General features: G+C 51.4%; 1 protein-coding gene across 1 annotated transcript in view; it reads left to right on the plus strand.

Annotated features, from left to right (window-relative positions):
* Positions 1-1,120: 1,120 nt before the first annotated feature.
* abcf3 (ATP-binding cassette, sub-family F (GCN20), member 3) overlaps positions 1,121-18,722 on the plus strand; it is a 37,853-nt gene continuing 20,251 nt past the window's right edge. The window contains exons 1-7 of the mRNA XM_074640855.1: positions 1,121-1,273; positions 3,188-3,335; positions 3,509-3,585; positions 3,739-3,794; positions 3,909-4,006; positions 4,084-4,206; positions 4,336-4,602. Of these exons, the coding sequence (XP_074496956.1) occupies positions 1,156-1,273; positions 3,188-3,335; positions 3,509-3,585; positions 3,739-3,794; positions 3,909-4,006; positions 4,084-4,206; positions 4,336-4,602 (887 nt within the window). The 5' untranslated portion in view covers positions 1,121-1,155. The remainder of the gene's footprint in view (positions 1,274-3,187; positions 3,336-3,508; positions 3,586-3,738; positions 3,795-3,908; positions 4,007-4,083; positions 4,207-4,335; positions 4,603-18,722) is intronic.

Consider the following 18,722-nt stretch of genomic DNA (forward strand, 5'->3'; position numbering starts at 1 on the left):
GTATTATATTATATTATATTATATTGTATTGTATTGTATTATATTATATTATATTGTATTGTATTGTATTGTATTGTATTGTATTATATTATATTATATTCTATTGTATTCTATTGTATTATATTATATTATATTATATTGTATTGTATTGTATTGTATTATATTATATTATATTATATTATATTATATTATATTGTATTGTATTGTATTGTATTATATTATATTATATTATATTATATTATATTATATTGTATTGTATTGTATTGTATTGTATTGTATTATATTATATTATATTATATTGTATTATATTATATTGTATTGTATTGTATTGTATTGTATTGTATTGTATTAAACTGTATTGTATTATATTATATTATATTATATTATATTGTATTGTATTGTATGGTATTGTATTTTATTATATTAAACTGTATTGTATTGTATTGTATTATATTATATTGTATTATATTACATTGTACTATATTATATTATATTATATTGTATTATATTATATTATATTATGTTGTATTGTATTGTATTGTATTATATTATATTATATTATATTGTATTCTATTGTATTATATTATATTATATTATATTGTATTCTATTATATTATATTATATTATATTGTATTGTATTGTATTATATTATATTATATTATATTATATTATATTGTATTGTATTGTATTATATTATATTATATTATATTGTATTGTATTGTATTATATTATATTATATTGTATTGTATTGTATTGTATTGTATTGTATTATATTCTATTCTATTCTATTGTATTCTATTGTATTATATTATATTATATTATATTGTATTGTATTGTATTATATTATATTATATTGTATTATATTGTATTGTATTGTATTGTATTATATTATATTATATTGTATTGTATTGTATTGTATTGTATTATATTATATTGTATTCTATTGTATTCTATTGTATTATATTATATTATATTATATTGTATTGTATTGTATTATATTATATTGTATTGTATTGTATTGTATTATATTATATTATATAATAACAGAAACACAACACTTTTCCTTCCGTTTTGGCTCATCTGAGGTATTTTATCATCTGACGTCAACACAACCGACACATAAACGTCATCCCCCAGAATTCCCTGCGCTGTCGCATGTTGACGCATGCGTGTGCGCGGCAGAGTCCAGGGCCGGGTATCATGGCGACGTACGTGGAGATACTGAAGAGCGAGTTTCCTGAGATCGACACGGAAGTTTTCGTCTACATCACAGGTGAGAGGACCATTACATCACAGGTGAGAGGACCACTACATCACAGGTGAGAGGACCATTACATCACAGGTGAGAGGCCGGGTCAGAGCCGCTGAGAGCCGGCCTGAAGGAGCGACTCTCACCGGCCTCTAGTCCTCTGTTAGCCGGCAGCAGCTGCTCCACAGCTAACAGGAGCTAACAGGAGCTAACAGGCTAGCCGGCAGCTCGGCATGGCTCAGTCCGGCTAGAGACACCTGAAACCCGCCTAGTCTGAGCTCTATAGACCGGTTAGACTGGACCAGACCCCGACAACTCAGAGCAAGTACTACAAGAAGTACTACTGGAAGTACTACTGGAAGTACTACAAGAAGTACTACAAGAAGTACTACTGGAAGTACTACAAGAAGTACTACAAGAAGTACTACAAGAAATACTACAGAAAGTACTACTGGAAGTACTACAAGAAGTACTACAAGAAATACTACAGGAAGTACTACTGGAAGTACTACAAGAAGTACTATTCTTGTAGTACTTCAGGATAAAGTACAGGAAGTACTATAGGAAGTACTATAGGAAGTACTACAAGAAGTACTACTGGAAGTATTACAGGATAAAGTACAGGGATATCATAGGAAGTACAAGAAGTACTAAAGGAAGTACTACAAGCAGTATTACAAAATAAAGTACAAGAGTATCATAGGAAGTACTACAAGAAGTATTACAGGATAAAGTACAGGAGTACTACAAGAAGTATCGTAGGAAGTACTACAGGAAGTACATAGGAAAAAGTACAGGAGTATCATAGAAAGTACTACGGCTGTGTCTACACTGTGACATCACACTGGGCGTGTCAGTACGCTGTGACATCACACTGGGCGTGTCAGTACGCTGTGACATCACACTGGGCGTGTCAGTACGCTGTGACATCACACAGGGCGTGTCAGTACGCTGTGACATCACACAGGGCGTGTCAGTACGCTGTGACATCACACAGGGCGTGTCAGTACGCTGTGACATCACACAGGGCGTGTCAGTACGCTGTGACATCACACTGGGCGTGTCGGTACGCTGTGACATCACACTGGGCGTGTCACTACGCTGTGACATCACACTGGGCGTGTCAGTACGCTGTGACATCACACAGGGCGTGTCAGTACGCTGTGACATCACACAGGGCGTGTCAGTACGCTGTGACATCACACTGGGCGTGTCAGTACGCTGTGACATCACAAAGGGCGTGTCAGTACGCTGTGACATCACACAGGGCGTGTCAGTACGCTGTGACATCACACTGGGCGTGTCAGTACGCTGTGACATCACACAGGGCGTGTCAGTACGCTGTGACATCACACTGGGCGTGTCGGTACGCTGTGACATCACACTGGGCGTGTCGGTACGCTGTGACATCACACTGGCCGTGTCGGTACGCTGTGACATCACACAGGGCGTGTCGGTACGCTGTGACATCACACAGGGCGTGTCAGTACGCTGTGACATCACACTGGGCGTGTCAGTACGCTGTGACATCACAAAGGGCGTGTCAGTACGCTGTGACATCACACTGGGCGTGTCAGTACGCTGTGACATCACACAGGGCGTGTCAGTACGCTGTGACATCACACTGGGCGTGTCAGTACGCTGTGACATCACAAAGGGCGTGTCAGTACGCTGTGACATCACACTGGGCGTGTCAGTACGCTGTGACATCACACAGGGCGTGTCAGTACGCTGTGACATCACACTGGGCGTGTCAGTACGCTGTGACATCACAAAGGGTGTGGTTTCACAGGTTGATCTTTAAAGAATAGTTTATTACAGTTTGAGGTGTGTGTTTGGCCGTTCTGGAGAGGATGAGGAGGATCGGGCTTCCTCACGTGACAGCAGCTGAGTCCTCACCTGAGCTCACCTGTCTGATGTGTGATTGTGTGTTTCCAGGTATTCTGGAGAGCTGTGGAGCAGACTTCGAGGATGGGGAGGAGGTCTACGAAGCCGTCGGAGGACTCCTGGAGGGAGTGTCTGCTGACACTAAAAACGAGGACGACGTCAGAGACATCTGTCTCCAGATGTTCAACACTCTAAAACTGTAAGAAAGAGGACAGTTAAACAGGAATAACGTGTGTTCCGTGTGTTAAACAGGAATAACGTGTGTTAAACAGGAATAACGTGTGTTAAACAGGAATAACGTGTGTTAAACAGGAATAACGTGTGTTAAACAGGAATAACGTGTGTTAAACAGGAATAACGTGTGTTAAACAGGAATAACCATCATGGCGGTCAGAGGCAGGTGTTGTTGGATGCTCCCGTTCAGCTCTCTCAGATATCTGCAGATAACGGTGAGAAACATAATACAATAATAATAATAAATTACATTTAGATTTAAACTCACCTAATGTATTTGAACTGTAACAGTATATACCTGACTGTATTATATATTATTTATATATATATATATATATATATGTGACTGTGTGTGTCTCTGTGTCCAGTGTGTGCAGCAGAGGACGTCCAGGGTATCTGGATGATGAAACGTGGTCAGAACACAGTGAGTCACTGTTAATGAATGACTTCCTGTTTTGATGACAACAGCTGTTCTCTGATTGGAGGATCTGAACATGTGAGTTTGTCATTAAACGCATCACTTCCTGTCTGTCTTCAGACGGTGGACGCTAAGAAGCTGGAGAAGGCCGAGGCGAAGCTGAGAGCTAAACATGACCGCCGCAACGAGAAGGACTTCCAGAAGCCTGCCACCCCACTGTCAGTACCTGTCCTCACCTGTCCTCACCTGTCCTCCTGTCCTCCTCTTACCTGTCCTCCTGTGTTGTCCCTCACAGAGTCCTGGAGGAGGCGTCGGCCAGTCAGGCCAGCAGTAAGAAGGACAACCGAGTGGACCAATCAGGGAAGAACCGCAGCTACGACATCCGCATCGAGAACTTTGACGTGTCCTTTGGAGAACGGTGAGTTGATAAATGATTCATCGATCAATGATCCATCGATCAATGATTCATCGATCAATGATCCATCGATCAATATGCTGTTAACAAGGAAGACCTGATATTCATTAATGAATCCCTGTTGGTCTCCAGGTGTCTGCTGCAGGGGGCGGAGCTGTCTCTGGCGTCGGGCCGGCGCTACGGTGTGATTGGTCGTAACGGTTTGGGGAAGACGACGCTGTTGAAGATGTTGGCCAGTCGTAACCTCCGCGTCCCGGCTCACATCTCCATCCTCCACGTGGAACAGGAAGTGGCCGGAGACGACACCAGGGCGCTGCAGAGCGTCCTGCTGAGCGACACGCTGAGAGAAGGGCTGCTGGGAGAGGAGAGGACGCTCAACGCTCGCATCGCCAACGGAACGTAAGACATGCAGTACACACAGTACACAAAGTACACGCAGTACACGCAGTACACAAAGTACACACAGTACACAAAGTACACACAGTACACGCAGTACACGCAGTACACAAAGTACACGCAGTACACAAAGTACACGCAGTACACGCAGTACACAAAGTACACGCAGTACACACAGTACACAAAGTACACACAGTACACGCAGTACACGCAGTACACAAAGTACACGCAGTACACAAAGTACACGCAGTACACGCAGTACACTCATTACACACAGTACACAAAGTACACACAGTACACGCAGTACACGCAGTACACGCAGTACACAAAGTACACGCAGTACACGCAGTACACAAAGTACACACAGTACACACAGTACACGCAGTACACGCAGTACACAAAGTACACGCAGTACACGCAGTACACAAAGTACACGCAGTACACAAAGTACACACAGTACACACAGTACACGCAGTACACAAAGTACACGCAGTACACGCAGTACACAAAGTACACGCAGTACACAAAGTACACACAGTACACGCAGTACACGCAGTACACAAAGTACACGCAGTACACAAAGTACACGCAGTACACGCAGTACACTCATTACACACAGTACACAAAGTACACACAGTACACGCAGTACACGCAGTACACGCAGTACACAAAGTACACGCAGTACACGCAGTACACAAAGTACACACAGTACACACAGTACACGCAGTACACGCAGTACACAAAGTACACGCAGTACACGCAGTACACAAAGTACACGCAGTACACAAAGTACACACAGTACACACAGTACACGCAGTACACAAAGTACACGCAGTACACACAGTACACAAAGTACACGCAGTACACAAAGTACACACAGTACACGCAGTACACAAAGTACACACAGTACACAAAGTACACAAAGTACACACAGTACACGCAGTACACAAAGTACACACAGTACACAAAGTACACGCAGTACACAAAGTACACACAGTACACAAAGTACACGCAGTACACAAAGTACACACAGTACACGCAGTACACAAAGTACACACAGTACACAAAGTACACAAAGTACACACAGTACACGCAGTACACAAAGTACACACAGTACACAAAGTACACGCAGTACACCCAGTACACGCAGTACACAAAGTACACGCAGTACACACAGTACACGCAGTACACACAGTACACGCAGTACACGCAGTACACAAAGTACACGCAGTACACAAAGTACACGCAGTACACAAAGTACACGCAGTACACAAAGTACACAGTACACAAAGTACACAAAGTACACACAGTACACAAAGTACACGCAGTACACAAAGTACACAGTACACAAAGTACACCCAGTACACGCAGTACACAAAGTACACACAGTACACACAGTACACACAGTACACGCATATATTCATGTATTCATGTAGACAGAGAAGACAGGGACGACGGATGACAGAGAAGACAGGGACGACAGAGAAGACAGGGACGACAGAGAAGACAGGGACGACAGAGAAGACAGGGACGACAGAGAAGACAGGGACGACAGAGAAGACAGGGACGACGGATGACAGAGAAGACGGACGACAGAGAAGACAGGGACGACAGAGAAGACAGGGACGACAGAGAAGACAGGGACGACAGAGAAGACAGGGACGACAGAGAAGACAGGGACGACAGAGAAGACAGAGAAGACAGGGACGACAGAGAAGACAGGGACGACAGAGAAGACAGGGACGACAGAAGACAGGGACGACAGAGAAGACGGGGACGACAGAGAAGACAGGGACGACAGAGAAGACAGAGAAGACAGGGACGACAGAGAAGACAGGGACGACAGGGACGACAGAAGACAGGGACGACAGAGAAGACAGGGACGACGGATGACAGAGAAGACGGACGACAGAGAAGACAGGGACGACAGAGAAGACAGGGACGACAGAGAAGACAGGGACGACAGAAGACAGGGACGACAGAGAAGACAGGGACGACAGAGAAGACAGGGACGACAGAGAAGACAGGGACGACAGGGAAGACAGGAACGACAGAGAAGACAGGGACGACAGGGACGACAGAGAAGACAGAGAAGACAGGGACGACAGAAGACAGGGACGACAGAGAAGACAGGGACGACAGAGAAGACAGGGACGACAGGGACGACAGAAGACAGGGACGACAGAAGACAGAGAAGACAGGGACGACAGGGACGACAGAAGACAGGGACGACAGAGAAGACAGGGACGACAGGGACGACAGAAGACAGGGACGACAGAGAAGACAGGGACGACAGAGAAGACAGGGACGACAGAGAAGACAGGGACGACAGGGACGACAGAAGACAGGGACGACAGAGAAGACAGGGACGACAGGGACGACAGAGAAGACAGGGACGACAGAGAAGACAGGGACGACAGGGACGACAGGGAAGACAGGAACGACAGAGAAGACAGGGACGACAGGGACGACAGAGACGACAGGGACGACAGAGAAGACAGAGAAGACAGGGACGACAGAGAAGACAGGGACGACAGAGAAGACAGGGACGACAGAGAAGACAGGGACGACAGAGAAGACAGAGAAGACAGGGACGACAGAGAAGACAGGGACGACAGAGAAGACAGGGACGACAGGGACGACAGAAGACAGGGACGACAGAGAAGACAGGGACGACAGAGAAGACAGGGACGACAGAGAAGACAGGGACGACAGAAGACAGGGACGACAGAGAAGACAGGGACGACAGAGAAGACAGGGACGACAGAGAAGACAGGGACGACAGGGACGACAGAGAAGACAGGGAAGACAGGAACGACAGAGAAGACAGAGACGACAGAGAAGACAGGGAAGACAGAGACGACCGAGAAGACGGGAACGACAGAGAAGACAGGGACGACAGAGAAGACAGGGACGACAGAGAAGACAGGGACGACAGGGAAGACAGGGACGACAGGGAAGACAGGAACGACAGAGAAGACAGGGACGACAGGGACGACAGAGACGACAGGGACGACAGAGAAGACAGGGACGACAGAGAAGACAGGGACGACAGAGAAGACAGGGACGACAGAGAAGACAGAGAAGACAGGGACGACAGAGAAGACAGGGACGACAGGGACGACAGAGAAGACAGGGACGACAGAGAAGACAGGGACGACAGAGAAGACAGGGACGACAGAGAAGACAGGAACGACAGAGAAGACAGGAACGACAGAGAAGACAGGGACGACAGAGAAGACAGAGAAGACAGGGACGACAGAGAAGACAGGGACGACAGAGAAGACAGGGACGACAGGGACGACAGAAGACAGGGACGACAGAGAAGACAGGGACGACAGAGAAGACAGGAACGACAGGGAAGACAGGAACGACAGAGAAGACAGGGACGACAGAGAAGACAGGGACGACAGAGAAGACAGGGACGACAGAAGACAGGGACGACAGAGAAGACAGGGACGACAGAGAAGACAGGGACGACAGGGAAGACAGGGACGACAGGGAAGACAGGAACGACAGAGAAGACAGGGACGACAGAGAAGACAGAGAAGACAGGGACGACAGAGAAGACAGGGACGACAGAGAAGACAGGGACGACAGAGAAGACAGGGAAGACAGAGACGACAGAGAAGACAGAGAAGACAGGGAAGACAGAGACGACCGAGAAGACGGGAACGACAGAGAAGACGGGGACGACAGGGACGACAGAAGACAGGGACGACAGAGAAGACAGGGACGACAGAGAAGACAGGGACGACAGAAGACAGGGACGACAGAAGACAGGGACGACAGAGAAGACAGGGACGACAGAAGACAGGGACGACAGAGAAGACAGGGACGACAGAGAAGACAGGGACGACAGGGAAGACAGGGAAGACAGGAACGACAGAGAAGACAGAGAAGACAGAGAAGACAGAGAAGACAGAGAAGACAGGGAAGACAGAGACGACCGAGAAGACGGGAACGACAGAGAAGACGGGAACGACAGAGAAGACGGGGACGACAGAGAAGACGGGGACGACAGAGAAGACAGGGAAGACAGAGAAGACCGGGAAGACAGAGACGACAGAGAAGACAGAGAAGACAGGGAAGACAGAGACGACCGAGAAGACGGGAACGACAGAGAAGACGGGGACGACAGAGAAGACGGGGACGACAGAGAAGACAGGGAAGACAGAGAAGACCGGGAAGACAGAGACGACAGAGAAGACAGGGAAGACAGAAGACAGGGACGACAGAGACGACAGGGACGACAGAGAAGACAGAGAAGACAGGGACGACAGAGAAGACAGGGACGACAGAGAAGACAGGGACGACAGAGAAGACAGAGAAGACAGGGACGACAGGGACGACAGAAGACAGGGACGACAGAGAAGACAGGGACGACAGAGAAGACAGGGACGACAGAGAAGACAGAGAAGACAGGGACGACAGAGAAGACAGGGACGACAGAGAAGACAGGGACGACAGGGACGACAGAAGACAGGGACGACAGAGAAGACAGGGACGACAGAGAAGACAGGGACGACAGAGAAGACAGGGACGACAGGGACGACAGAAGACAGGGACGACAGAGAAGACAGGGACGACAGAGAAGACAGGGACGACAGAGAAGACAGGGACGACAGAGAAGACAGGGACGACAGGGACGACAGAGAAGACAGGGACGACAGAGAAGACAGGGACGACAGAGAAGACAGGGACGACAGGGACGACAGAAGACAGGGACGACAGAGAAGACAGGGACGACAGAGAAGACAGGGACGACAGGGACGACAGAAGACAGGGACGACAGGGACGACAGAAGACAGGGACGACAGAGAAGACAGGGACGACAGAGAAGACAGGGACGACAGAGAAGACAGGGACGACAGAGAAGACAGGGACGACAGAGAAGACAGGGACGACAGGGACGACAGAGAAGACAGGGAAGACAGGAACGACAGAGAAGACAGAGACGACAGAGAAGACAGGGAAGACAGAGACGACCGAGAAGACAGGGACGACAGAGAAGACGGGAACGACAGAGAAGACAGGGACGACAGAGAAGACAGGGACGACAGAGAAGACAGGGACGACAGGGAAGACAGGGACGACAGGGAAGACAGGAACGACAGAGAAGACAGGGACGACAGGGACGACAGGGACGACAGGGACGACAGAGAAGACAGGGACGACAGAGAAGACAGGGACGACAGAGAAGACAGGGACGACAGAGAAGACAGGGACGACAGAGAAGACAGAGAAGACAGGGACGACAGAGAAGACAGGGACGACAGGGACGACAGAAGACAGGGACGACAGAGAAGACAGGGACGACAGAGAAGACAGGGACGACAGAGAAGACAGGGACGACAGAGAAGACAGGAACGACAGAGAAGACAGGGACGACAGAGAAGACAGGGACGACAGAGAAGACAGAGAAGACAGGGACGACAGAGAAGACAGGGACGACAGAGAAGACAGGGACGACAGGGACGACAGAAGACAGGGACGACAGAGAAGACAGGGACGACAGAGAAGACAGGAACGACAGGGAAGACAGGAACGACAGAGAAGACAGGGACGACAGAGAAGACAGGGACGACAGAGAAGACAGAGAAGACAGGGACGACAGAGAAGACAGGGACGACAGAGAAGACAGGGACGACAGAAGACAGGGACGACAGAGAAGACAGGGACGACAGAGAAGACAGGGACGACAGAGAAGACAGGGACGACAGGGAAGACAGGGACGACAGGGAAGACAGGAACGACAGAGAAGACAGGGACGACAGAGAAGACAGGGACGACAGAGAAGACAGGGACGACAGAGAAGACAGAGAAGACAGGGACGACAGAGAAGACAGGGACGACAGAGAAGACAGGGACGACAGAGAAGACAGGGACGACAGGGACGACAGAAGACAGGGACGACAGAGAAGACAGGGACGACAGAGAAGACAGAAGACAGGGACGACAGAGAAGACAGGGACGACAGAGAAGACAGGGACGACAGGGACGACAGAAGACAGGGACGACAGAGAAGACAGGGACGACAGAGAAGACAGGGACGACAGAGAAGACAGGGACGACAGGGACGACAGAAGACAGGGACGACAGAGAAGACAGGGACGACAGAGAAGACAGGGACGACAGAGAAGACAGGGACGACAGGGACGACAGAAGACAGGGACGACAGAGAAGACAGGGACGACAGAGAAGACAGGGACGACAGAGAAGACAGGGACGACAGGGACGACAGAAGACAGGGACGACAGAGAAGACAGGGACGACAGAGAAGACAGGGACGACAGAGAAGACAGGGACGACAGGGACGACAGAGAAGACAGGGAAGACAGGAACGACAGAGAAGACAGAGACGACAGAGAAGACAGGGAAGACAGAGACGACCGAGAAGACAGGGACGACAGAGAAGACGGGAACGACAGAGAAGACAGGGACGACAGAGAAGACAGGGACGACAGAGAAGACAGGGACGACAGGGAAGACAGGGACGACAGGGAAGACAGGAACGACAGAGAAGACAGGGACGACAGAGACGACAGGGACGACAGAGAAGACAGGGACGACAGAGAAGACAGGGACGACAGAGAAGACAGGGACGACAGAGAAGACAGGGACGACAGAGAAGACAGAGAAGACAGGGACGACAGAGAAGACAGGGACGACAGGGACGACAGAAGACAGGGACGACAGAGAAGACAGGGACGACAGAGAAGACAGGGACGACAGAGAAGACAGGGACGACAGAGAAGACAGGAACGACAGAGAAGACAGGAACGACAGAGAAGACAGGGACGACAGAGAAGACAGAGAAGACAGGGACGACAGAGAAGACAGGGACGACAGAGAAGACAGGGACGACAGGGACGACAGAAGACAGGGACGACAGAGAAGACAGGGACGACAGAGAAGACAGGAACGACAGGGAAGACAGGAACGACAGAGAAGACAGGGACGACAGAGAAGACAGGGACGACAGAGAAGACAGAGAAGACAGGGACGACAGAGAAGACAGGGACGACAGAGAAGACAGGGACGACAGAAGACAGGGACGACAGAGAAGACAGGGACGACAGAGAAGACAGGGACGACAGAGAAGACAGGGACGACAGGGAAGACAGGGACGACAGGGAAGACAGGAACGACAGAGAAGACAGGGACGACAGAGAAGACAGAGAAGACAGGGACGACAGAGAAGACAGGGACGACAGAGAAGACAGGGACGACAGAGAAGACAGAGAAGACAGGGACGACAGAGAAGACAGGGACGACAGAGAAGACAGGGACGACAGAGAAGACAGGGACGACAGAAGACAGGGACGACAGAGAAGACAGGGACGACAGAGAAGACAGGGACGACAGAAGACAGGGACGACAGAAGACAGGGACGACAGAGAAGACAGGGACGACAGAAGACAGGGACGACAGAGAAGACAGGGACGACAGAGAAGACAGGGACGACAGAGAAGACGGGGACGACAGGGAAGACGGGGAAGACAGGAACGACAGAGAAGACAGAGAAGACAGAGAAGACAGAGAAGACAGAGAAGACAGGGAAGACAGAGACGACCGAGAAGACGGGAACGACAGAGAAGACGGGAACGACAGAGAAGACGGGGACGACAGAGAAGACGGGGAAGACAGAGACGACAGAGAAGACAGAGAAGACAGGGAAGACAGAGACGACCGAGAAGACGGGAACGACAGAGAAGACGGGAACGACAGAGAAGACGGGGACGACAGAGAAGACGGGGACGACAGAGAAGACAGGGAAGACAGAGAAGACCGGGAAGACAGAGACGACAGAGAAGACAGGGAAGACAGAAGACAGAGACGACAGGGACGACAGAGAAGACAGAGAAGACAGGGACGACAGAGAAGACAGGGACGACAGAGAAGACAGGGACGACAGGGACGACAGAGAAGACAGAGAAGACAGGGACGACAGGGACGACAGAAGACAGGGACGACAGAGAAGACAGGGACGACAGAGAAGACAGGGACGACAGAGAAGACAGAGAAGACAGGGACGACAGAGAAGACAGGGACGACAGAGAAGACAGGGACGACAGGGACGACAGAAGACAGGGACGACAGAGAAGACAGGGACGACAGAGAAGACAGGGACGACAGAGAAGACAGGGACGACAGGGACGACAGAAGACAGGGACGACAGAGAAGACAGGGACGACAGAGAAGACAGGGACGACAGAGAAGACAGGGACGACAGGGAAGACAGGGAAGACAGGGACGACAGGGAAGACAGGAACGACAGAGAAGACAGAGAAGACAGAGAAGACAGGGAAGACAGAGACGACCGAGAAGACGGGAACGACAGAGAAGACGGGAACGACAGAGAAGACGGGGACGACAGAGAAGACGGGGACGACAGAGAAGACAGGGAAGACAGAGAAGACAGGGACGACAGGGAAGACAGAGACGACCGGGAAGACAGAGACGACAGAGAAGACAGGGAAGACGGGAACGACAGAGAAGACGGGGACGACAGAGAAGACAGGGACGACAGGGACGACAGAAGACAGGGACGACAGAGAAGACAGGGACGACAGAGAAGACAGGGACGACAGAGAAGACAGGGACGACAGGGACGACAGGGAAGACAGGAACGACAGAGAAGACAGAGAAGACAGAGAAGACAGGGAAGACAGAGACGACCGAGAAGACGGGAACGACAGAGAAGACGGGAACGACAGAGAAGACGGGGACGACAGAGAAGACAGAGAAGACAGAGAAGACAGGGACGACAGGGAAGACAGAGACGACAGAGAAGACAGGGACGACAGAGAAGACAGGGACGACAGAGAAGACAGAGAAGACAGGGACGACAGAGAAGACAGGGACGACAGAGAAGACAGGGACGACAGGGACGACAGAGAAGACAGGGACGACAGAGAAGACAGGGACGACAGAGAAGACAGGGAAGACAGGGACGACAGGGAAGACAGGGAAGACAGGGACGACAGGGACGACAGAGAAGACAGGGAAGACAGAGAAGACAGGGACGACAGGGAAGACAGAGACGACCGGGAAGACAGAGACGACAGAGAAGACAGGGAAGACGGGAACGACAGAGAAGACGGGGACGACAGAGAAGACAGGGACGACAGGGACGACAGAAGACAGGGACGACAGAGAAGACAGGGACGACAGAGAAGACAGGGACGACAGAGAAGACAGGGACGACAGAGAAGACAGAGAAGACAGGGACGACAGAGAAGACAGGGACGACAGAGAAGACAGGGACGACAGGGACGACAGAAGACAGGGACGACAGAGAAGACAGGGACGACAGAGAAGACAGAGAAGACAGAGAAGACAGGGACGACAGAGAAGACAGGGACGACAGGGACGACAGAAGACAGGGACGACAGAGAAGACAGGGACGACAGAGAAGACAGAAGACAGGGACGACAGAGAAGACAGGGACGACAGAGAAGACAGGGACGACAGAGAAGACAGGGACGACAGAGAAGACAGGGACGACAGGGAAGACAGGGACGACAGGGAAGACAGGAACGACAGAGAAGACAGGGACGACAGAGAAGACAGAGAAGACAGGGACGACAGAGAAGACAGGGACGACAGAGAAGACAGGGACGACAGAGAAGACAGAGAAGACAGGGACGACAGAGAAGACAGGGACGACAGGGACGACAGAAGACAGGGACGACAGAGAAGACAGGGACGACAGAGAAGACAGGGACGACAGAAGACAGGGACGACAGAAGACAGGGACGACAGAGAAGACAGGGACGACAGAAGACAGGGACGACAGAGAAGACAGGGACGACAGAGAAGACAGGGACGACAGAGAAGACGGGGACGACAGGGAAGACGGGGAAGACAGGAACGACAGAGAAGACAGAGAAGACAGAGAAGACAGAGAAGACAGGGAAGACAGAGACGACCGAGAAGACGGGAACGACAGAGAAGACGGGAACGACAGAGAAGACGGGGACGACAGAGAAGACGGGGAAGACAGAGACGACAGAGAAGACAGAGAAGACAGGGAAGACAGAGACGACCGAGAAGACGGGAACGACAGAGAAGACGGGAACGACAGAGAAGACGGGGACGACAGAGAAGACGGGGACGACAGAGAAGACAGGGAAGACAGAGAAGACCGGGAAGACAGAGACGACAGAGAAGACAGGGAAGACAGAAGACAGAGACGACAGGGACGACAGAGAAGACAGAGAAGACAGGGACGACAGAGAAGACAGGGACGACAGAGAAGACAGGGACGACAGGGACGACAGAGAAGACAGAGAAGACAGGGACGACAGGGACGACAGAAGACAGGGACGACAGAGAAGACAGGGACGACAGAGAAGACAGGGACGACAGAGAAGACAGAGAAGACAGGGACGACAGAGAAGACAGGGACGACAGAGAAGACAGGGACGACAGGGACGACAGAAGACAGGGACGACAGAGAAGACAGGGACGACAGAGAAGACAGGGACGACAGAGAAGACAGGGACGACAGGGACGACAGAAGACAGGGACGACAGAGAAGACAGGGACGACAGAGAAGACAGGGACGACAGAGAAGACAGGGACGACAGGGAAGACAGGGAAGACAGGGACGACAGGGAAGACAGGAACGACAGAGAAGACAGAGAAGACAGAGAAGACAGGGAAGACAGAGACGACCGAGAAGACGGGAACGACAGAGAAGACGGGAACGACAGAGAAGACGGGGACGACAGAGAAGACGGGGACGACAGAGAAGACAGGGAAGACAGAGAAGACAGGGACGACAGGGAAGACAGAGACGACCGGGAAGACAGAGACGACAGAGAAGACAGGGAAGACGGGAACGACAGAGAAGACGGGGACGACAGAGAAGACAGGGACGACAGGGACGACAGAAGACAGGGACGACAGAGAAGACAGGGACGACAGAGAAGACAGGGACGACAGAGAAGACAGGGACGACAGGGACGACAGGGAAGACAGGAACGACAGAGAAGACAGAGAAGACAGAGAAGACAGAGAAGACAGGGAAGACAGAGACGACCGAGAAGACGGGAACGACAGAGAAGACGGGAACGACAGAGAAGACGGGGACGACAGAGAAGACGGGGACGACAGAGAAGACAGGGAAGACAGAGAAGACAGGGACGACAGGGAAGACAGAGACGACCGGGAAGACAGAGACGACAGAGAAGACAGGGAAGACGGGAACGACAGAGAAGACGGGGACGACAGAGAAGACAGGGACGACAGGGACGACAGAAGACAGGGACGACAGAGAAGACAGGGACGACAGAGAAGACAGGGACGACAGAGAAGACAAGGACGACAGGGAAGACAGGGACGACAGGGAAGACAGGGAAGACAGGGACGACAGGGAAGACAGGAACGACAGAGAAGACAGAGAAGACAGAGAAGACAGGGAAGACAGAGACGACCGAGAAGACGGGAACGACAGAGAAGACGGGAACGACAGAGAAGACGGGGACGACAGAGAAGACGGGGACGACAGAGAAGACAGGGAAGACAGAGAAGACAGGGACGACAGGGAAGACAGAGACGACCGGGAAGACAGAGACGACAGAGAAGACAGGGAAGACGGGAACGACAGAGAAGACGGGGACGACAGAGAAGACAGGGACGACAGGGACGACAGAAGACAGGGACGACAGAGAAGACAGGGACGACAGAGAAGACAGGGACGACAGAGAAGACAGGGACGACAGAGAAGACAGAGAAGACAGGGACGACAGAGAAGACAGGGACGACAGAGAAGACAGGGACGACAGGGACGACAGAAGACAGGGACGACAGAGAAGACAGGGACGACAGAGAAGACAGGAACGACAGGGAAGACAGGGACGACAGAGAAGACAGGGACGACAGAGAAGACAGAGAAGACAGGGACGACAGAGAAGACAGGGACGACAGAGAAGACAGGGACGACAGAAGACAGGGACGACAGAGAAGACAGGGACGACAGAGAAGACAGGGACGACAGAGAAGACAGGGACGACAGGGAAGACAGGGACGACAGGGAAGACAGGAACGACAGAGAAGACAGGGACGACAGAGAAGACAGAGAAGACAGGGACGACAGAGAAGACAGGGACGACAGAGAAGACAGGGACGACAGAGAAGACAGAGAAGACAGGGACGACAGAGAAGACAGGGACGACAGAGAAGACAGGGACGACAGAGAAGACAGGGACGACAGGGACGACAGAAGACAGGGACGACAGAGAAGACAAGGACGACAGGGAAGACAGGGACGACAGGGAAGACAGGGAAGACAGGGACGACAGGGAAGACAGGAACGACAGAGAAGACAGAGAAGACAGGGAAGACAGAGACGACCGAGAAGACGGGAACGACAGAGAAGACGGGAACGACAGAGAAGACGGGGACGACAGAGAAGACGGGGACGACAGAGAAGACAGGGAAGACAGAGAAGACAGGGACGACAGGGAAGACAGAGACGACCGGGAAGACAGAGACGACAGAGAAGACAGGGAAGACGGGAACGACAGAGAAGACGGGGACGACAGAGAAGACAGGGACGACAGGGACGACAGAAGACAGGGACGACAGAGAAGACAGGGACGACAGAGAAGACAGGGACGACAGAGAAGACAGGGACGACAGAGAAGACAGAGAAGACGGGAACGACAGAGAAGACGGGGACGACAGAGAAGACGGGGACGACAGAGAAGACAGGGAAGACAGAGAAGACAGGGACGACAGGGAAGACAGAGACGACCGGGAAGACAGAGACGACAGGGAAGACGGGAACGACAGAGAAGACGGGGACGACGGAGAAGACAGGGACGACGGAGACGACCGGGAAGACAGTGACGACAGAGAAGACAGGGAAGACGGGAACGACAGAGAAGACGGGGACGACAGAGAAGACAGGGACGACGGAGACGACCGGGAAGACAGTGACGACAGAGAAGACAAGGAAGACGGGAACGACAGAGAAGACGGGGACGACAGTGAAGACGGGGACGACAGTGAAGACAGGGACGACGGAGACGACCGGGAAGACAGTGACGACAGAGAAGACAGGGAAGACGGGAACGACAGAGAAGACGGGGAAGACTGGGACGACAGGGAAGACAGAGACGACCGGGAAGACAGTGACGACAGGGAAGACGGGAACGACAGAGAAGACGGGGACGACAGAGAAGACGGGGACGACAGTGAAGACGGGGACGACAGTGAAGACGGGGGCGACAGTGAAGACGGTGAAGACGGGGGCGACAGTGAAGACGGTGAAGACGGGGGCGACAGTGAAGACGGGGGCGACAGTGAAGACGGGGACGACGGAGAAGACAGGGACGACGGAGACGACCGGGAAGACAGTGACGACAGGGAAGACGGGAACGACAGAGAAGACGGGGAAGACAGGGACGACAGGGAAGACAGAGACGACCGGGAAGACAGTGACGACAGGGAAGACAGGGACGACAGAGAAGACGGGGACGACAGAAGACAGGGACAAAAGGGAAGACAGAGAAGACAGAGAAGACAGGGACGACAGAGAAGACGGGGAAGACAGGGACGACAGAGAAGACGGGGACGACAGAAGACAGGGACAAAAGGGAAGACAGAGAAGACAGAGAAGACAGGGACGACAGAGACGACGGGAACGACAGAGAAGACAGGGACGACAGAGAAGACAGGGACGACAGGGAAGACAGGGACGACAGGGAAGACAGGAACGACAGAGAAGACAGGGACGACAGGGACGACAGAGACGACAGGGACGACAGAGAAGACAGGGACGACAGAGAAGACAGGGACGACAGAGAAGACAGGGACGACAGAGAAGACAGGGACGACAGAGAAGACAGAGAAGACAGGGACGACAGAGAAGACAGGGACGACAGGGACGACAGAAGACAGGGACGACAGAGAAGACAGGGACGACAGAGAAGACAGGGACGACAGAGAAGACAGGAACGACAGAGAAGACAGGAACGACAGAGAAGACAGGGACGACAGAGAAGACAGAGAAGACAGGGACGACAGAGAAGACAGGGACGACAGAGAAGACAGGGACGACAGAGAAGACAGGGACGACAGGGACGACAGAAGACAGGGACGACAGAGAA

Source organism: Sebastes fasciatus, chromosome 7 (genome assembly GCF_043250625.1).
Source record: "Sebastes fasciatus isolate fSebFas1 chromosome 7, fSebFas1.pri, whole genome shotgun sequence".
Taxonomy (NCBI): Eukaryota; Metazoa; Chordata; class Actinopteri; order Perciformes; family Sebastidae; genus Sebastes; species Sebastes fasciatus.